General features: G+C 36.6%; 1 protein-coding gene across 1 annotated transcript in view; it reads left to right on the forward strand.

The window, feature by feature from the left end:
- The window catches only part of CNTNAP3 (contactin associated protein-like 3), a 251219-nt gene extending 231316 nt beyond the window's left edge, over positions 1-19903 (forward strand). Inside the window, exons 18-23 of the mRNA XM_011927535.1 lie at positions 5702-5926; positions 7475-7608; positions 8498-8585; positions 14951-15181; positions 15505-15576; positions 19355-19903. Coding sequence (XP_011782925.1) covers positions 5702-5926; positions 7475-7608; positions 8498-8585; positions 14951-15181; positions 15505-15576; positions 19355-19476 — 872 coding nt within the window. The 3' untranslated portion in view covers positions 19477-19903. The remainder of the gene's footprint in view (positions 1-5701; positions 5927-7474; positions 7609-8497; positions 8586-14950; positions 15182-15504; positions 15577-19354) is intronic.
- The last annotated feature ends 2379 nt before the right edge of the window (positions 19904-22282 follow it).

A 22282-nucleotide genomic window follows, 5' to 3' on the forward strand; every position in this document is an offset into this window, starting at 1 on the left:
AAATAAAAAATAAATAAAAAAAAAAAGAGAGTAAAAAGACAACCCACAGAATGTGATAAAATATTTGCAAATTATATATCTGATCTAGAATATGTTAATAACTTCCACAGCTTAACAACAAAAAGAAAAACAGTCTAATTGGACAAAGGACTTGATGAGACATTTCTCCAAAAAGATATACAGAGAGTCAGTAATCACATGGAAGGATGATACTCAACGTCTTTAGTTATTAAGGAAATGCAAACCAAAAGTATAATGAGCTGCCTCTTCAAACCTACTAGATTGACTATAAAAAAAAAAACAACAGAAAATAACAAGTTTGGGCAAGAACACAGAGAAATTGGAACTCTCTTTTGTTACTGGTGGGAATGTAAATGCCACAGCCACTGTCGAAATTGATTTAGAGTTAACTCAAAATAGTTAAACAGAATTACCTTCGAACCCAGCAATTCCACTTCTACATATATAACCAAAACAATTGAAAACAAGAACTCAAGCAGATACTTGTATACAAATGTTCATAGTAGCACTAATCACAATAGTGGAAATAATACAAGTGTCCATCAACACATGAATTGATTTAAAAAAATGTAGTGTATACATATACTGGTATATTGTTCAGCCATTAAAAGGAATGAGGTTCTGATACATGATACAACACTGATGAACCTAGAAGATATTGTGCTAAGTGAAATAAGCCAGACACAAGAAGGCAGATATTATATGACTCCATGTTTACTAGATATCAATAGATAAATTTGTAGAGACAAAGTAGATTCAAGGATACCAGCAGCTGAGATGAGAAAGCAATGGAGAGTTATTGCTTAATGAATACAGAGTTTATCTTTGGGGTGATAAAAAACTTTGAAAATCAAAAGAGGTGATAATTGCACAACATTGTGAATTTAATTAATGCCACTGAATTTCACATTTTAAATGGTTAAGTGGCAAATTATATATTACATATATTTTACCTCAAAGTATAGTGAAATCAAGAAAGGAATTAAAATGTTACACTCCAAAATATCCACCAATACAAAATAATAAGTCAAGAACAAAAGTGAAAAGAAAACAATGAAACATACAGAAAAAGAAAGTGGCAGATATAAATCCGACTGTATCAGTAATAATATTAAACGTTCATCGGCTGAGTAATCCAGTCAGAAGACAGATACTGTCAGAATGGAAAACAAAAGAAATCTAACTGGAGGCTGGCTGAGGAGAAACAGTTTAGATTGAAACGGGTAATGTAGTTGAAAATAAAAGAAGGGAAAACATGTACAATGCAAAGAGTAACCCTAGAGAGCCAAAGGAACTATAGTTAATATCAGAAAAAATAAACTCTAAAACAAAAGGTGCTACCAGAAATAGAGAAAATTTTATAATAAAAAGTTAATTCCCTCAAAAAGATATAACGACTACAAATTTAGAAGCAGTTAACAATATAGCCCCAAATTACATAAAGAATACCTGACAGAACTGAAAAGAGAAACAGACAAAAAAAGAGAAACAGACAAACCAGGAAAAGCTGGAGGATTCAATACTTCACTTTCAATAAAGGATAGAATAATTACTCAGAAGATGACCAAGAAAATAGAGTTGAAAAAACGAACACAATCATTCTAGCACATATCTGTAGAACATGCCACTTAACAATAGCAGAATGTATATTCTTCTCAAGTGTTCATGGAACATATTCTAGGTTAGACAACATGCTACCTGTAAATCAAGCCTCAACATATTTAAAAGGATTGAAATCATATGAAGGGTCTTTTTTAAACACAATGGGATGAAATTAATAACACAAGGAAATTGTAGAATATCACAAATATGTGGAAATTAGACACTCCAAAATCAAAAGGGAGATTAGAAAAGGCTTTGAGATAAATGAAAGCAAAAATACCACATTTCTAAAACATATAGTAACACAGCTAAAGCAGGGTTTAGAGGGAATTTTAAAGCTGTAAACATCAATATTTAAAAAGAAAACTGGTTCCCAAATAAAAAATCTGACCTGCCACTGTAAGACACTGAAAAAAGAAGAGCAAACTAAATCTAATATAAGGAGAAAGCAGGAAAAATAAATAAAACAGGAGAAACTTCTCAAATGGATAATACAAAAGTGACAGAAAAAATTAACCAAACCAAAAGTCAGTCCTTTAAAATTGTTAACAAAATTGGCAAACCTCTAGTACAACTGACCAAGAATAAAAGAGATGATTCAGATTACTAGAAGGACATATGAAAGAGTGATATTACTACCAACCTTACAGAAATAACATGGATTGCAAGGGAATATAAACAACTGTATGTTGAAAAAAATTATGTAACAGATAAAATGGACAAATTCCTAGGATGACACTAACTACAAAATTAATGCAAACTACTACTACTCTTTCAAGGAAGAGAAAAAATAGGCCTGTAACAATAAGAGGAATGTCTTAATAATATTAAAATACCACACAAAGTAAAGCCCAGGTCCAGATGGTTTCAAACAATTGATGCTATCAACTATCAGAATGTATCTACTATTTAAAAATCTATTAACTATTTAAACAAAAAGTATTAATTATTCAAAACTCTTCCAAAACATAAAAGAGAAAGCATTTTTCAACTTATTCTGTAAGGTGAGTATTCCCCTAATACCAAAGCCAGACATAGATATGTCAGTATATATATTTTAAATCTATAGACCAATATCATTTAAGCAAATAGATGTGAAAACCCTAAACAGAATATTACCAAAGCAAATCCAGTCACATATAAAAATGACTATACATCAAGACAAAGTGGAAATGATCCCAGAAATGGAAAGTTGTTTTAACAGCTGAAAATCAATTAATATAATACACTATATCTAAGAAATAAAGGACAGAAACACATGAAATTATCTACTGATGCAGAAAAGTCATTTGATAAAATCCAACATCCTTTCATGAATTTTTGTTTACTTTCAAGAAAGTAATTATGGAAGATAACTTCCTCAATCTAACAAATGGCATTTTTGAAAAACTCATAGCTAAAATTATTATATTTGATTATAAAGACTGAATGTTTTTTTCCTAAGATCACGAACAAGACAAGAATGTATGCTCTCACTACTTCTATTCAGCATTGTACTAGAGGTTCAGGCCAGGCTGATTAGGCAAGAAAATGAAAAAATTTTTAAAAAAGAAATCCAAATTAGAAAGGAAATAAAACTATCTCTATTTGAGATGGCATGATTTTTTTATATAAAAAATCCCAAAGAATCTACTTAAAACTATTAAAACTAAAACCAAGTTCAGCAAAATTGCAGAATACAAGAACAATATACAAAATAAATTGTATTTCTATACATTAGCTATGAATCATCTGAAAAAAATCAATAAGAATTTTATTTACAGTAGCATCAAAAAGAATAACATACATAGCAATACATTTAACAAAAGAAATGGAAGACACACTGAAAACTATAAAGCATGGAAAGAAATTAAGGATAAATAAATGGAGAGATATTTCATGTCATGGATTGAATAATTAATATAAATAAAATACCAGTGTTCTCTACATTAATATACAGATTCAGTACAGTTTCAATCAATATCCCAGCTGGCTTCTTTCCTGAAATTGACAAGCTGATTTCATATGAAAATTTAAGTGATGCAGAATAGCCAAAACAATCTTTAAAAAGAAGAAATTTGATAGATTCACACCTCCCAATTTCCAAACTTACTGCAAAGCAGTATATAACTGGCCTAAGACTAAACAGATAGCTCAGTGGGATAAAATTGAAATTCCAGATAGATACCTCACCATTTATGGTCAATGGATTTTACAAGAGTGCCAGGACAACCCAATGGGAAGAAATAGTCTCTGAGACAACTGAATATACATGCGCATGCAAATGAATGAAATTAGACTTCTGTCTCACACATACATAAAAATGTACCAAGTAGACCTCGATGTAAGAACTAAAAGTATAAAACTCTTAAAACATGGGAGAACGAAAGAGTAGATAACCCACAGAATGGAAGAAATTATTGCAAATCGTGTATCTTAAAAGGGTCTGGTATTCAAATTATTTAAACAGCTTTTACGACTGAATAAGAAGCCAGGCGCGGTGGCTCACGCTTGTGATCCCAGCACTTTGGGAGGCCGAGGCAGGCAGATCATGAGGTCAGGAGATCGAGACCATCCTGGCTAACACGGTGAAAACCCCATTTCAAAACTAGAAAAACAAAGAAATTAGCCGGGCGTGGTGGCAGGCACCTGTAGTCCCAGCTAGTTGGGAGGCTGAGGCAGGAGAATGGCGTGAACCCGGGAGGCAGAGCTTGCAGTGAGCCGAGATTGCGCCACTGCACTCCAGCCTGGGCCACAGAGCGAGACTCCGTCTCAAACAAACAAACAAACAAAAAACCTGAATAAAAAGAATTTTAACCCAATTAAATAATAGGTAAAGATATTATAAATAGATGTCTTCAGCAAATATGTGTGAATGGCCAATAAAATCATGAAAAAATAGTTGGCAACATTAGCCAGTAGAGAAACACAATCAAAGTCACAGTGAAAAACCTCTTCGCACAGACAAGTACAGCTGTAATTTTAAAAGAACGATGATAACAAATGTTGGTGAGGATGTGGAGATATTAAAACCCTCCTAATTGCTTTTTGGAATATAAAATGGTATAGCTATTTTGGAAAAAATATGGCAGTTCCTCAAAATCTTTTTTTTTTTTCTCAATATCTTAAAGTTGTTGTTATCATAAGATTACACAATTTTACTCCTAGGTATATATACCTAAGAAAAATAAAAACGTGTCCATAGAAAAACTTACATGTGAATTTTCATGGAAGCATTATTTATAATAATCAAAAAGTAGAAACAACCCAAATGTCTATCCACTGTTAAATAGATCCACAAAATGTGGCACATCCATTATTATTTACATCCAATGAAATATTATTCACCAATAAAAAGGAATAAAATACTGATATATGGTACAAGATGGACGAACCTTGAAAATATCATGCTAAGTGAGAGGCCAGATTAAAAAGACCACACATTATATGATTCCACTGATATGAAATCTCCTGAATAGGAACCTCTGCAGAGACAGAAAGTAAATTAGTAGTTGCATAGACTGGGATGTTGGAGAGAAACAGAGAATGACTGCGAGTGGGTATGGAGGGTTTTGTACGAGGGTTTAAGAAGGTCGGGAGGAGTGAAAACACTCTGAAACTGATCGTGGCAGTGTTTGCACACGCCTGCGAATAGAAAAAAGACAGAATTTTACACTGTAATTGGGTGTATTACATGGCATATGGATTATATCTGAATAAAGATGTTTAAAAATGAATGATTTGGGAAAATATTGGAACCCAAAGATGAGATAAGTTACCTTTAAATTATACATTTATTCTGGAGAATAAATCATATGTAAATATGAGATGAAGATGATTTGGAGAATTAAATAAAATCTCTATTAAATGTTAGTCAATTCTGGGTTATGAGTATATTGGAGTTTGCTACTTTTTCTTCAAACTGCAGTTTTTAAAAAAATTGTAAAAGTGAAAAATAAAAAATAAAACAGGAAAGCATTTCACTATTATTTTATCTCCCAGGATATTTAAGGTTTGGTCTCATTCTCTAAACGTACTTAACACAAGACTGTTGGACTTACATTTTGTTAACATAACAAAAATGTATTTTTCATTTCAGAGATTTCCGCATATTTTCAAACTGGCTCCTCAATGACATATCATTTTCAAGAACATTACACTTTAAGTGAAAACTCCAGTTCCCTCGTTTCTTCATTACACAGAGATGTAACACTGACCAGAGAAACAATCACGCTGAGCTTCCGAACCACACAAACCCCGAGCTTATTGCTGTATGTGAGCTCTTTCTATGAGGAATACCTTTCAGTTATCCTCGCCAACAATGGTGAATATCTTTTGTGTAAAGAAAAAGAGAACCCTGAATTTGAAAAATAGGACTGTAATGGCATGGGTCTTTTCAGCATTCAAACTACAAATGATGAAAGAAAACTGCATGCCTTCCAGTGTCTCTGGTTTTTCAGTGCCTTCCTTAATGGTTATTATAAAAGCTAGCATTTCAAGATTAAGATGCTTTTCTCACATTACATGTTTGATAATTTTATGGAGTTGATATGCTGTTGTATTCTTATTATTGATAGGATGCCTTTAATAGTACATGATGACTCAAATTGGTTTTGCAGTTCATTTTGAAATAAGATATCTAGATACATGACATACATTCCCTCCTCATTTGAAGCAAAATAGAGGAGCATTTATGTGGATGTTATAGTACAGCTATATAAAAGCCAATTCCTTTAAGCAACAGATAAGTACAGCTGTTCTCTATCTCATCAGTGGCTGAAAAACTAGTTATATCACCTTAATAGAAGAAAAGTATATAGTGGCAGCCTCTCAAACAGTGGTAATTGAGGCATTCCAAGGCTTTCACAGTTGAACAAGAAGACCAAGCTTTAAGTTTGTTAGATACACAGCACAAAAATTTAATGTCTCGAAAAAAATCTACAAAATCTCAGATTAGGCCGGACGCAGTGGCTCACGCCTGTAATCCCAGCACTTTGGGAGGCCAAGGCGGGCAGATCACGAGGTCAGGAGATCGAGACCATCCTGGCTAACACTGTGAAACCCCGTCTCTACTAAAAATACAAAAAATTAGCCAGGCGTGGTGATGAGCGCCTGTAGTCCCAGCTACTTGGGACGCTGAGGCAGGAGAATGGCGTGAACCAGGGAGGTGGAACTTGCAGTGAGCTGAGATCGCACCACTGCACTCCAGCCTGGGTGACAAAGAGAGACTCCACCTCAAAAAAATATATATATATCTGATCTTAGTATAAGCTGCAAGAGAATTATAGATAATGAGGGTACATCGTTGTAGGAGAGGGGTATGTATATTAGATGATGTCGATATTTTGGAAACCTTGTCTCCTGACAAAACCTTTTCTCTTCCTCATTTTTGGATTATGGCAGGAGACTTAAAATAATTCTGGCTATAAAAAGTCTTTATCCACATATCAGTAATACATTAAAATGAGTCTTATTAGAAGTTATAATTACAGGAACTGAATGTTGATACAATGTTGTATGGGGTTTCATCATTTCATAAAATAAATATCAAAGTCATAATGAATTTAGATCTGAGTTCTGAGCTCATATGCATAATTTAAACCTTTTCATTTAAAAATGAAGAGAGACTGCTTGTTAACAACACATTTAGTCTTGACTTTCAAAATAGCATCATTGGACCCAGAGTCTGGCACTGGAATAGCACTTAAGTAATTACAGTTCCAGGAAAGATGACTATTGGGTGCATCTAAATTGATGCTGAATAGATTCAAAAGTGCTGCAAGTAAATAATAATAAAAGTGCTCTAGAATCTGTATCAAGAGTTTTATAAAATACCACTTTAATTTTAAATGCCATTTATTTTTCTTTTTAGGAAGTTTGCAGATTAGGTACAAGCTAGATAGACATCAAAATCCTGATGCATTTGCCTTTGATTTTAAAAACATGGCTGATGGGCAACTTCACCAAGTGAAAATTAACAGAGAAGACGCAGTGGTCGTGGTAGAGGTAATCCCAAAAATTCAAAAGTCAGACTAACTAATATTATTATTTTGAGAACAAATAATCTAATGCAAAAATTTGCTAATAAATATTAATGAAAGAGCAACCCATTCCGTGCTGCTCTAAAAAGAAGCCAAATACGGCCAGGATCTGGGGGAGAGGAGGTGGTGGTTTATTCTCTATTGCTTTGTTTTGTTTGTTTAGCAATATAATTCTGTCAAAGGTATTATTAATATTTTACTATTTAAAATATCAAAATATCTTTATTTGTTTTACTTTACTCAGTAGCGGAATGTTCTCGAGTTTATTATAGTGACTACTGGTGGATTCTATTCATTGATATTGCAGTGGGAACTTGCCTTATTCTGATTATAAAAGAACAAATACTTTAGCAACTTAAAAACATGGTTTAAAAGCACACAACCTAGTCATGAAAATGGGAATAAGAAAATAGACCCGAGTCACAGCAGTCGATGTAAATTACACATTGGCATTGGCACTGAAGGAAAATATACTTTTAATCTGCATAGAGGACAACAATGCTTGATTTTATGTTTGAACTTTTCTCCACAGAATGAGTACGTATTTAAGTTTAAAACAGCTGCTTCCATCTTTTTCATGGACTCTGCTCATTATAGATCCTTCCATTATGAAGAAAAGTAAAGCCAGCAAGTGGGTAGATCATGGATACAGTGGTAGCTGATGGCCTCATAGCAATTGCTATAAAATAGCTTCCCTTCTAAATGATTAATTATTTGAAGGTGGCTCCTTGAACTTTTGTAGTGATACTTAAAAGTGATTTATTTTCATCTTTCCTTTCCTCATCTTCCTTTGCTTCCTTATCATTAAAATTGTACTTTCTGTTGATGTTTGCTTCTCATGGGACATCTAATAGGTTAACCAGAGTGCAAAGAAACAAGTCATCTTGTCCTCAGGGACAGAATTCAACGCCATCAAATCTCTCATATTGGGAAAGGTTTTAGGTAAGTAGAAAAAGGGCTTTTTTCCAAAAAACGCAAGTGTCATGTCACAAACCCTGGAAGCATTCATCATGCTGAAAGAAGCTCCTTGTCTTACTTGAATAATAATTTCACAGTGAGTGACAATCAAGGTGCAAACTGTGCTCTTGCCTGAGTGTACATATAATCATGAGTAAGTGCTGCCTGTGAGATGTGCAAGGGCGTTCCTGGAAAAATACCTCCACACTTAACCTCTCACTTGGCAATCATGCATAATGAATCACGGTATTTTTCTAACCCTTCTTGAAAAGTGAAATGTTATCAAAGCTGACACAAAGTTCACAGATTATGTATGTATTAATCAACATCAACTCCAGAGACCGTCATTCAATGCTAAAACTACGTTTGAGCTGAAAACAAGAGAAAAACACTTTATCTTATTACAGCAGATGAATACAGTTTTAATTCTGTCCCAAGCCCTGCTTTACCTGTTGTTTCCATCCTTTATGACTCTAGTATCTAACAGGAATGGGGAGGCATATTCATAAATATCTATTACGCAAGGTAGAAAGTTACAGTAATTGTCTATCATATTGTCTTTTATAACCTGTTGTAAAAGCACAGTTAGCTTTCTTTACATTTAATAAAGGAACTGAGGAAAATAATCTTTTTTTAAAGAAAAATACCCATCTTATGTAAATCAATTAAGAAAATAAACTACACTTTAATATTAAGAGGATCAAAAAGTAGAATAATATTTATTATATACATCTTTGTTTCCTTCCAAAAAAAGGAGAACATGGAATTTAAAGTGTTAATGTTTTCATTCAAGGATGGTATATTCAAAGGCATGTAACTTATGGTATAAAAATCTACATTCAGATTCAGCAATCAAGTATATAGTAAGAAGCAACTGATCTCAGAAAATTATAAATATTCATTTTGCCTGTCCTTGGAGGTAGAGATAATCATCAAAGATTAATAAAACACTTTATACTTTGAACAACTATATTTTAGGATTGGTTCTGCTATGAATTTTTTGCCACTCTCACATCATTTAGTAATTATACCAAAACTACACTTTTATATTTAAATTTGGAATTATATAGGAAGTGCTTTAACTTATAGTAAAATAGACCAACAAGTTGGCTAATAGAGAAGCCACTAATTTTACAAAGAAAGTTACCCAGAACACTCTGTTCTAAGTTATCAATATATTTCTCTGGAGTCTCTGTAAATCTTTGATTCATCCGTTCATTTAAACATATTTGGTGAGCATCTACTATGAACAGTTTATTAAGTACCGAGAAAGCCTCTGAATGAGAGAAACACTACACCTGCCCACCCTCACTACACTCACATGTTAATAGGCACATAGGCTAATAATATATGAGCAATTCTAATAAAATAATGCCCATATCCAGCCTAATTTATTATTATGCACCCTAACAATGCCTTAGAAAAAAATGGCCCAGAATCCATCATAATTAAGATGCTGTTTCTGAGCACCTCAATATGATTTTGCCATTTCTGTGTAATCTTACTGAATGAAGACCATTCAGATTGATTATCACAAGATCAATTCAGAGTAAACCTATTTAAATGTAAACTTTTTAGATTTTAAATTTTCTATATCACTTTGAATTTTATCCGAGGTAGCCTTAAAGAACGCGAACACCTAAAATACTTTATAATTCAGTAAAAGTGATCCATTATAAATTAAGATTTGTTTTTAGATACTTTGGTATTATCGGTATTCTTTCTATTTTCTTTGTGTGTGTATATGTGCATGTGTATTTAAACACTATCTTTTTTTTTTTTTAAAATCCAGGCTGAAGTGCAGTGCAGTGGCACAATCTCGACTCACTGCAACCTCCGCCTCCCAGGTTCACACGATTCTCCTGCCTCAGCCTCCTGAGTAGCTGGGATTACAGGCTCACACCACCACGCCCAGCTACTTTTTGTATTTTTAGTAGAGACCGGGTTTCACCATGTTGGTCAGGCTGGTCTCGAACTCCTGACCTCATGATCCGCCTGCCTTGGCCTCCCAAAGTGCTGGGATTACAGGCGTGAGCCACCGCGCCCGGCCCCTTAAACACTATCTTTAAAACGACACACACACACATCTCTCTCTCTCTCTCGAAAAAAGAGTGCAAAAATTGAAGATGCCTTTTTGTCTGCTCCCAAAAAATAAAAATAAAAATAAAAAAATAGCCTGTAAGCAATTACATATGAATACAGCTGAGCTTATATACCTTAGGAGGTACACATTCTGGGCTGAAGAAAAGAAAACCCACTGAAGGACTGTATTTCAAATGGAGCTCTAGATATGTAAGAATGCCAAATACTTTTGTTAATTAAATATTTCTGGAAATTGCCTTTTGAGTTTTGTAAGGAGATGTCACATAAGACATACAGTTTTACCATTTAAAATTCATCAACCTATGTATTTCATATTACTTCTATGCTACGGTGTTTGTCTCGTTTAGAATAAATGTTTTATGTTGGGTCTGGGATTTGATTTTACCTGACTTACAAGCTAGTAAGTTAACAGCTTTTAACTGTTTTATGGATGCTGTCCTGGTACAGAGACAAAGGACCCTATTACTCATGGCAGGGCAAGGAGGCAAGCAGCAGCTCGTTTGCATTGTTTTTCCTTAGCCTTCAAGCCCTGTGGGGCAGTGATGGGTGCAGATGAAGGCTGCACCTGTGGCCAGGTTTGCACTGCAGCAGAGGAACACTGAGTTTGGGGAATCTACCGATTTTGTAACAAGCAATAAGCAAGTCTGTTCTTTGTCCTGGAGGGGGTCATGACCTCATCCCTCAAGGTTGCTTGCTTCAAATACACGCTTGAGAAGTGGCCTAAGTAAAGTCCTGTCCGTGTCCTGCACTTCTTGGCAAACCCAGCAAAGCATGAGGAGACACTCAGAGCCGATGGTGGATTGCCTCTTTCAACATTACAGAATAAAAACACCCCAAAACTCTGTAAAGTCAAGAAGAGATGAGATTTTGTGGGGTTTTTTTCTGAGAAAGATCGGTGATTATATCAATCAGTCCCTCTCTATTGGTAAAACGAGGAGGCTGTCCTAAGTTATCCTCAAGATTCTCTTCAGTAGAAAATTCTAAGATTGTTCTAACTTGGTCCATTAACCAGGATTCAGTGTGCATCACAGATGTCTTGAGGTCTTTGAAAGTATAAATCAACAAAACTAATGCTGTCCAATAGAACTTCCTGTGATGGTGAAAACTGTAAAGTCTGTGCTGTCCTGTGCGGTCGTCCCCAGACACGCCTGAGATAAGTGTGTTTTAAACACTAGAAATGTGGCTGGTGTAACCGAAGGACGGAATTTTATTTAATTTTAATTGATCTGAATTTTTTTTTCTTTTTTTTTTTTTTTTTGTATTTTAGTAGAGACAGGGTTTCACCGTGTTAGCCAGGATGGTCTTGATCTCCTGACCTCATGATTCTCCCGCCTCAGCCTCCCAAAGTGCTGGGATTACAGGTGTGAGCCACCGCGCCTGGCCCGATTTGAATTTCAATGGTCACATGTGGCTAGTGTCTACCATATTGCACAGTGTAGAAAACTGTCCACTTACTTATCTGGTCGTTTTCTCCTTTAGTTCAACCAAGTGACACCCTTTTGTAAGGATAGATATCTGTCTATTTGGCATAACTTCAATGGGCTGGGAAGACAACCCTACCTCAAATATTTTTTTTTCCCACAACTTCGAGTGCCAGTATTTCAAATTCTATATTAGAGATCCATTCTTTTGACTCTTCTGCCAAAATACACATGCCCCTGAAACTGTTATCAAAAGCCATGATCAGGGATTTATGCAAACATGAATTTACTCAGGAGCAGGCTTTGATGGGAGAGAACAGAGAACTGGAAGGGGGCTGGGTGCAGGACCCCAAAGTTGAGAAAGCCCAGAAAGGGAGGCAGACAGGTCAAAAACATTTTTGATTAGTGCTCTTCAGCTAAGAGAAGCAAGAGTGAAGGGTTTTGACCATGTTGCCACGTCAAGGTAATAGAGAGTAAACTGTATCTACACGTTACCACAGTAAGAGTTAAGGTCTACTGAATATTGGTTAACTGATAATAAATAGTGCTGGCTAAAACCTGGGAGTATAAAATCACGAGTACAAAATCCTGTGTGGTGGTGTGATTGCCAGGTACACTTAAGAGTGGGCAAAGGAACTCCTTTCAGATTTTCCAGCTTAAAAAAAGTATATATGGTGATCATTTTCGAATTAAGTCATTTACTGAAGATGTAAGAAAGTTCTACTCTGTTTCATCAGCTCCAAATTAAACAATTGTTCAAGGTTTTTATTCAGAGTTTTAAAGAGAAGTCTGGCCGGGCGTGGTCGTTCATGCCTGTAATCCCAACACTTTGGGAGGCCGAGGTGGGCAGCTCACAAGGTCAAGAGATCGAGACCATCCTAGCCAACATGGTGAAACCCCATCTCCACTAAAAATACCAAAAAAAAATTAGCTGGGTGTGGTGGTGCGTGCCTGTAGTCCAAGCTACTTGGGAGGCTGAGGCAGGAGAATCGCTTGAACCCCGGAGGCGGAGGTTGCAGTGAGCCGAGATCACGCCCCTGCACTCCAGCCTGGGGACAGAGTGAAACTCCGTCTCAAAAACAAACAGAAAAAAAGTCTGCCCTAAAATTACATGATTCTTCTCTAAACTACAACTATTTAATGTAAAACCATATTGTATCATGTCAAAAGATAAAAATACTCTTACACTTGTTAAAATGGTGTGGCAGACTTTATTCAGGACTACGGCAATAGGTATAGGAATTACTGGAATGGGGCTTTGCAGTTGGGGAAAGAGAGTGAGCTCAACTTCAAATACAACCAGGAAAATGGGGATTCATAGCCGAGGAGCAGAGTGGCTGGGGCGGGGTGTCTGAGTGGAAAATTACAAAATAGGAGAGAGTAATTCTTGCCAAAATGACTTACCAGGATTCTTGGTGAAGCCAGGCCAGGGTAGTCAGATATCACCTGTCGGGTGATGAGAGGGATGAGAAAGATGGTGATTAGATATTGAGGGTGATCAGATACTGAGGGTGGGAGATTTGGGTTAAAACCAAATTGGCAGAATTCTAGGTAAGCTGGACGATGAAAGACCAAAGGTCAGGCTGGTTGAGCAGAGCGCTTAGAGTAGCCTGACCAACATCTGGTCATGGGGAGAGTCTTTGTCAATCCTGTCAGAGTTCTTTCTTGGAAAAAAATAAATTATGTAAAGATCCTTGAACTGGAAACATCATAGAAAAATATAAGTGTAAGAGAGATTGTCATTCTGGTCAGGATCCAATTGTACTAGAGTAAAACCAAAGAAAGAAAGGTAAAAAGGTAAAAGTGAGAGAAGAAAGAAAGAAGAATTTCCCAAGCCTCCCATTTAGGGAAGAACTGTTGGGGGGACCCCGCGGTGGGGTGGGAAGGAGGGTCGGGAGAAAGAACCTGGGCAATCGATCATCTCACTGTTGGGAGTGGGGGAAAGGTGGAAAAAGAGGATGTTGTTTTCATGTAACCGTGTAAAGGAATAATTTTGATTGTGAGGGCTAGGGAAGTTGAGCTCTCAGACTCACAAAAGGGAAAGCAGGAAATAAGAAGGAAACTGATTAAACCAGCAAAATAAAAGGAAAAAAGATGAAACAATCCTGCGAAGTAAATAGTGTAAGATAAAAAAGAATAAAATCAGATATAGTAGTTATTACTCTAAAGACGAATGGACTAAATTCTGTCAAACTAGGTTTAAAAATAACAGTTAAATGGTCTTACAGTATTGAACATGAAGGGGCCTGCCAAAAACCAGCAGGCAACAGCTGATAAATGTAAGAAATGCAGCACTACTTTCAGATAACACTGAATTTAAGATTGGAATACAATCGAATCTTAAATGAGATAGAGGGATATTATCTGATGACAAAAGATACAGTTTATTTAGGTAATATGAAAGTCATCATACAAAATGTCAACTATAATATGATATAATAAGCAAAACCAGAAAGGAATCGCAGAGCTCTGCCCTCATCTCCAAGAGTCGTTTTTCTGTCATCTCCGGATTATTGGTTGGGTCCCATTAAAATTTTATTTTAATGCTGTATTTTAAAAATCAAATGGCAGAGGATTTGTTAAATGTATGCCATGTAACTGCTTTCCTATGAAGCTCTGGTACTTGCAGAGCGCCAGCCATCTGGACTTGAACAAATCTGTTACCATAACCCTGACAATGGAAATGGCTGCCCAAAGTAAAGATTCAGGGTGACCTCCCCTGGAGTGAAGGAACAAGGGGTTTGGAGGGACTTTCGCGGGTCGCTGTCTTGCAAATGCGGGGTGCCCCTGCGCCCCCATAACTGTGTGTCCCCCTTCTGTCCTCAGAGGCCGCCGGCGCGGACCCGGACACGAGGCGGGCAGCGGCGAGCGGCTTCACCGGCTGCCTCTCAGCGGTGCGCTTTGGCCGCGCGGCTCCCCTGAAGGCGGCGCTGCGCCCCGGCGGCCCCTTCCGGGTCACCGTCCGCGGCCACGTGGCCCCCGTGACCCGCTGCGCGGCGGGGGCGGCGTCCGGCTCCCCGGCTCGGGAACTGGCTCCCCGACTCGCGGGGGGCGCAGGTGTGTGGCCTTCCACCCCCGCGCCCGCGAAACTGCGCTTCTCTCAAATGTTTGTGAATTTCCCAAAAGCCTTCTCTTCTCTCTCCCTGTTTTCCTTTGTTAAAATCTATTTTTGTGATGTTAAAATCTATTTTTGTGATGTTCTTATTTTAATTCTTCTCTCTCCCTGTTTTCCTTTGTTAAAATCTATTTTTGTGATGTTAAAATCTATTTTTGTGATGTTCTTATTTTAATTCACTTTTAATTGACCAAAGTTGGGGTGTGTGAATTGTGGCGTGATTAAATCAAGCTAACAAACACCTTTCTCCCTTTCCCCGTTGTAGGTCGTTCTGGACCAGCGGATGAGGGAGAGCCCTTGGTTAATGCAGACAGAAGAGGCTCTGCGGTCATCGGAGGTAACAAGGCCCTGAATGACCTGTTGTTTGTCATTATCGCTTTAGATAATGATGCATTGCTTAGCACAATGGGAAGTATATGTAAGAATCCACACTCAGTGGTGAGGTCACAGGGGTGCTATGTATTGCTTTGTGTTTTTCTGGTTTTTGTTTTTTTTTCTATTTGAGACAGGAGTCTCCTGCTGTCACCCAGGCTGGAGTGCAGTGGCGAGATCGCCATTCACCGCAACCTCCGCCTCCCGGGTTCAAGCGATTATCCTGCCTCAGCCTCCCGAGTAGTTAGGATTACAGTCATGCGCCACTATGCCTGGCGAATTTGTTGTGTTTTTGGTAGAGACAGGGTTTCTCCATATTGGCCGTGCTGGTCTCGAACTCTTGGCCTCAAGTGATCCGTCCGCCTCAGCATCCCAAAGTGCTGAGAGCAAAAGCATGGCCACCGTGCCCGGCCTTCCTTGATTTTCTGACGCAGTATCTGCTGATTTCAGCTTCCCTGAGGATGCTCAATGTCTAAGAATTCTGCTGAAACAATTTTTTTGAAGAACAGTTACAAAACTAATAATGAAGTTGAAAATAGCTGTATTCCCTAGGACATATGGGATATTTGTCAAGGTAATGGCAACTGCTGGACGGACCTGAAGTAATTATGTTCAAAGCAATGGAAACCTCAGCTAATTATCAGAGCACACACTTTATAGTACTTTCCTTTAATGACAAATGGCATGATTTAGGATACTGCCATAACAATGTTTCACTTATTTAAGAAGTTTTAAATGCACACATTATTTAAAGTGCATTATTATTTTAAAGTGTACAATTCCCTGTCATTAAGGACATTTACAGTAGTACCATTGTGTGTTTCACTTTTAATCATACTTTGGAAAGAACTAATCTAATAGGCTAAGAATGTTTTGCGGTTATTTTTAACTGAAGAAAAGTAAAATTAAGCACAGTTTAAAAGTATGTTTAGGCAATGAAAACTTTTTTTCTAAAATATAATTTATTTAGAACTGGTGCAAAAAATAAGCATTCACCTTTCCTTGTTAATTAACGAGTGAATTATTGAATTTTTTTTTTTTTTTTTTTGAGATGGAGTCTTGCTTTGTTGCCCAGGCTGCCGTGCAGTGGTGTGATCTTGGCTCACTGTAAGCTCCACCTCCCGGGTTCACGCCATTCTCCTGACTCTGCCTCCCAAGTAACTAGGACTACAGGTGCCCGCCACCACGTCCGGCTAATTTTTTGTATTTTTAGTAGAGACGGGGTTTCACCGTGTTAACCAGGATGGTCTCTATCTCCTGACCTCGTGATCTGCCCACCTCGACCTCCTAAAGTGCTGGGATTACAGGCGTGAGCCACCGCGCCTGGCCGAATTATTGCAGTGTTGATTGTATTCTTATTCTGCAGAATCTCTATAACACATACAAAAGTAAACTAGGTGTGTTTCCTCCAAAATGACAGAAAACAGTTTCGACATAATAAAGTTCTGACTAAATTTGAGTTGGGGATATTTACATTTCCATCACTATCTCAATTCTTTTTCTCTTAGAAATCAGTAAGGTGTAAATTAAAAATACATGACCTGGTGAACAAAAACTGTTTTTAAAGTTTCCAGTGGGAATGTGGTCAATAATGCATATCTAAAATGTATACTTGTGTGTTCAGTTTTAAATACAATATAATCCTAAATCAATCCTGCCTGTTTTAGGAGATTTTTTTCATTGCAATGCAAATGCAATTTCAACATGCCGAACATTTTCAGACTAGGTTTCCAAGGCCTACAGACATTTACACAATGTCAGGGATAGTGCCCAGCTTTTGGTGATCAGGAAATGGGCAAAGCTGATAATAGAACCGGCTCTTATCTTTGGAATTGTATTATGTTGCTTGTGGTCAAGTGTCACTGGCAAGATTGACTGAGTAAATGTAGAGAAACATCTTAGCAGTGTTCCCTTCCCCTGATAAGTTCTTACTTGGTTTCTGAAGGAGGGGCTGAAAAGGAGTCTGGAAGGCTTCCCCTGGGCTTTCCCAAAGGCAGTTTGCATTTTCTAATGTGGACTGGCTGAAGATATAAATTAATATTTTTGTGAAGTGCTTTGAATGTACGATGTAGGCAGTAAAAGCGTGGGGGAGGAAATATAATTTCTCCTCATCACTCCTAAGTGTGTAGTTGGGACAGACCTCTGATTAACAAAACAAGCCAGTTTACTAAGGCATGCAGCCCACAGCAGGTGCGAGAAACCTCAGTGAAAGTCAGAGCGCGGTGGCTTAGAACTCTGGCTCAACTTCAACAATACATTGGTGGAGAAATGACAGCACAATGGAAAGCAATTTTAGGCTTCCAAAGGCGAGAAACCATGGGAAGATAAATATGTGGGAAGAAACTAATGGAGTATATGTGTTTGTACATGCTTCTGTTGACATCCGTGAGCTGATAAGAATGGTCTCCAGTAAAAGAGAATTTACATCCTGTCTTTAGGTGAAAAGAGGGGAGGATCTAGAGAGCTCTTCCTCCACTGGCTGCTTCTTAATTGCCTTTACCTCAAAATATTTGTCAAAAAGGCATATTTGGGGGTGACATATTCTGATTACCTTCAGAAGCTTGTCTTTATATGTATTTATTTCTTTTAGCATAGATTTTACTTTCATATGTCACTAATATGATTGCTTCAGTAACAGCATTCTGTGGCATGGCTTCACGCTTTAGCACTCTGGCTCTGAATTAAAGCCTGAAACAATTTGTAAAGATACTGGTACCCAGGCCTTCCATTCATTTATTCTGATTTACTGACTTAGTGTGCAGCTAGAGTCGAGAATCATGGGCACTGCTAATGGTTTCAATATTTTAAAACATTTCACCTGCCTCTTTCAAATAATCCACATTCCAGGTAAAAAAATAATAATAAATCTGCCTGCATTATTTTTGGTAATAGGGATTGATTACATATATGCTACACTACTGCATTTCAAAAGTATAGTATCATAAAAGTATTTGAAAACAATTTCATTAAAATGTACCCATTTCATTGTACTAACAATAACATTTAATGATCTATGATGATGCTAAACACTCTATACTTTTTAAAGGATTTAAAATTTCCCACTTGTTAACTGAAGGATGCACGTGGTCTTAGAGACGTGTATGTCCTTCTTTTAAATCTGAAAGCATTATCTGAAACCCAATCATCGTATACCTGTAGGGAAGAAGCCTAACACAGCCACATCCAAACGTCATAGTAGCTCAGAAGTATGCTAACTGTCATAAAATTACTTGGCGCTAGCATTTCTGAGTTTTGATGTTTTCAGTTTATAATATAATAGATGGTTGGTTTATTTTAACCAAACTTAAACAGCAATGATGTCTTCAAAGCCTCTGATTGGAGCAAAAATCACCATTTATATTCTGACATTGAGGCCAGGCACGGTAACTCACACTTGTAATCCCAACAATTTGGGAGGCCAAGGTGAGAGGATCACTTTAGCCCAGGAGTTTGAGACCAGCCCAGGCAACATAGCATCTCTACAACGCCCCATCGCTACAACACCCCATCGCTACAACACCCCATCGCTACAACACCCCATCGCTACAAAGAATAATTGTTTAAAAAAAAAAAAGGTAGCTGAACATGGTGAAGTGGCCTCTAGTCTCAGCTACTTGGGAGGGTCGAGGCTACAGTTAGCTATGCCACCACACTCCAGCGTGGGTGACACAGTGAGACCCTCTCTCTGAAAAGAAAAAAGAAAAAGAAAAACATTCTGATGTTTTATTCTTTTCCCTCCCTAGGTGTGATAGCAGTTGTGATATTTATTTTGCTTTGCATCACTGCCATAGCCATCCGCATCTATCAACAGAGAAAGTTACGCAAAGAAAATGAGTCAAAAGTCTCGAAACAAGAAGAGTGCTAAGACAGCTCTAAACAGTGAGCTCTGTGTGCAAAACACAGTCCATGAAAGCCAGAAAGAGTGAGTCTTCTGATTGGCAGCTGTGGCTGTCCATCACCGTGACTGTGGACTTGCCTGCTGTTGCCATCAGGGTGCACACAGTGGTGCAGTGCTATCGCCTGGCTGGGGACCTGCAGCCTCAGAGCCTCTGGGAGGCCCCTTTCTCCCTCCGGGAAACACAGCCCTCCACGTCAGTTCCCAACGGTGAATTAGGTATGGCCATTCATCCCTGTTCAGTAGCTTCCCCATTCAAAGACTCTCTTCCAAAACTGCAGTTTGATCTGTGTTAATCATTGTGGGGTTTTAGATGAGAAAATGATTATAAAGCTGTGACCCTACTTTATTTTTTAAAAATGACAGAACTTTTGTTCAGACGTGAAAGACAAAATTGCACTTTGTTAATGTAAAATGCATTTGTAAAATGCTTTTTGTTACTTGAAAACATATCTGGGATCCCTTTTTTTGGTCCTCTGCTGATGTTTATAAAACAGGAAATGCTTCTCAGTTTACCTTCACTGGCTTTTCCATAGTCCTGGAATCCAGAGCCAAGTGGCCTGCCCGAAATGTACAGCCCGTTTCTTCCCCCGCGTGACGGTTAATACAACACAGGAGAAGCCTGGAAATACTACCATTATTTTTGGTGTATTGCTTTTTCTAATTGACTGTTTTTAATCATTTTGATAAATTTTAATGTTGAAATTAATATTGAATGTTAGCTATGAAATTTTAGTATTGAATTTTGTAATGGAACAGAAAATTGGTAGGTAACAAGATGCAAGAGGATGTCAATACAAGATTGTCTGCCTATTTTTCTTTGTAATTTGTAATTACAGTTTTTGTAAATTGTGATTATGTTTTTAACTAAATTTACAACCAGATATAAACACTACTTCTTACACAGAGTTATCCTTTATTTGTGTCATTAATACCTGAATGAAACATCATCCTAAACTTATTTCCCCAAAATTTTGAGAGGTCATATCTGTTTTCCTCTATCATTCATTTCTCTTTTTCTAAAAGTTGTTACTGATATGCCTTTAATTTCCTGTGACTGTTATGTTGTACAGAACATCTATTCAATTTATTAAAAAAAAAATAGCTTAACTAAAGATCACTAATTCCTTTCTAAATTTTGAACTGCTCTAGGTATAAATATCATTGTGTATTATCATCTCATCTAATCGCTTTTGGAATGTAAACTGAAAGCTGTTCACTCCAAGAAAAGTTAGCATTTATATGTTTATTAAATCTGCCATTCTGATCACAGGTTTATGACCATGGGGCCAAATTTCCATAGATTACCCAAAGTTGAATATATGCTATTAACTGGAACATGTCTCATTAAGGTTTACATACACACTAAGACAGCAAAGGATTGGAATTAACTTTATGGAGACAGTTCCAAGGACTAATATTGAAGCAGTGGTTATTTATTTGATAATGCATGGAACCACCATTTGGATTCAATAAACCAATTATATAAAAGCAATGATGCTACAGTCTTCATATTCCACATACCAACTGCCTACCAGGGACTAATGAGATGGTGTATTTCTTCCACATCAGGGCAAGTTGAAAATATACTGATTCAGCATTACTATAACATAAATGAATTTCCATCTTCTCATTTGTGTTGTTTTTGAAAGAATGAATACGCTCTCTGTCTTAAATCTGCTCTTAACAAATGATCTCTTCTCAGAATACTACATCTGTATTGAAAGTACAGACAGCCCATTGCTCGCTGCACTTTTTGCAAGACAGCAAAACGGATGCATCAAATTATATTGATATATCATCACCATCAATCTTTTGTACTGATTTTCAGACTTAATCTTATTTGAAAGTAAACTCATTTTTAAATAAAATAAAAAATATTTTAGGGAATGCTCTATAAAATTAAAATTACAAAATTATATGCTTTTTAAATTTATGCAAAAATGTGCAGACAAATGTATTCTGTATTGGTTTATGCATTACTTTACCCTTCTTGTATATTTTGAGATTATTAAGATTTGCTGACCTTTTTTGATTTGATATTTATCATCTGTTAAACTTTTTATTTTAAATTATTAAACGCAAAGTGCAAGAAAGAGAGATAAATATTTACTGATTGCTAGATGTAAAAATATTTCTGAATGTATATATTTAAACTTCTGCCAGAGAGGAACCATCTAACAGTCAACTTACTAAAATCTAAATTAAGTACTTTTTATTGTTGCAGAGAACTTAGTCTTTAAATGTTATTTAGATATGTAGATGCTGGTTGCAAGTAACACCTTTTTGTAATATAAAAGTAAAAGCGTAATAATTTCCCAAATTTTGTCTTCAAATTAAAAAAGAAAATAACATGTAATTGCCATTCTTCATTTGAGAAAGCTGAAGATTCTGATGCTTAAAAACTTCAAAATTCTAATATTAAAAATAGAGTGGTTAATGTGACATTGAAGGCTTATCTCTGTAAAAGAGTGACACTGGTGCACTGTGGTATTATCTCAATATTTTTGTCCAAATTCACCTTAGGAAATCACTGTAAATCTTGATTGTTTCCTAAGAGTAATTATTACGGCATAAACTTAACATACTTTGATAGTAGTTAGTACTGGTACAAGATATATTCTACCCCGTGTCTCTATTACTGTGAAAGATCATAGTAAATTTAACATATTTTCATCCAGACTGTGTATGATCTTTCATTGTAATGGAGACATGGAGTGAAATAAGTCATGTATTAACATATAAGATTTTTTTTTAACCTGCTCCCTCAGTTTTA

The sequence above is a fragment of the Colobus angolensis genome, unplaced genomic scaffold (assembly GCF_000951035.1).
Source record: "Colobus angolensis palliatus isolate OR3802 unplaced genomic scaffold, Cang.pa_1.0 Scaffold72, whole genome shotgun sequence".
NCBI lineage: Eukaryota > Metazoa > Chordata > Mammalia > Primates > Cercopithecidae > Colobus > Colobus angolensis.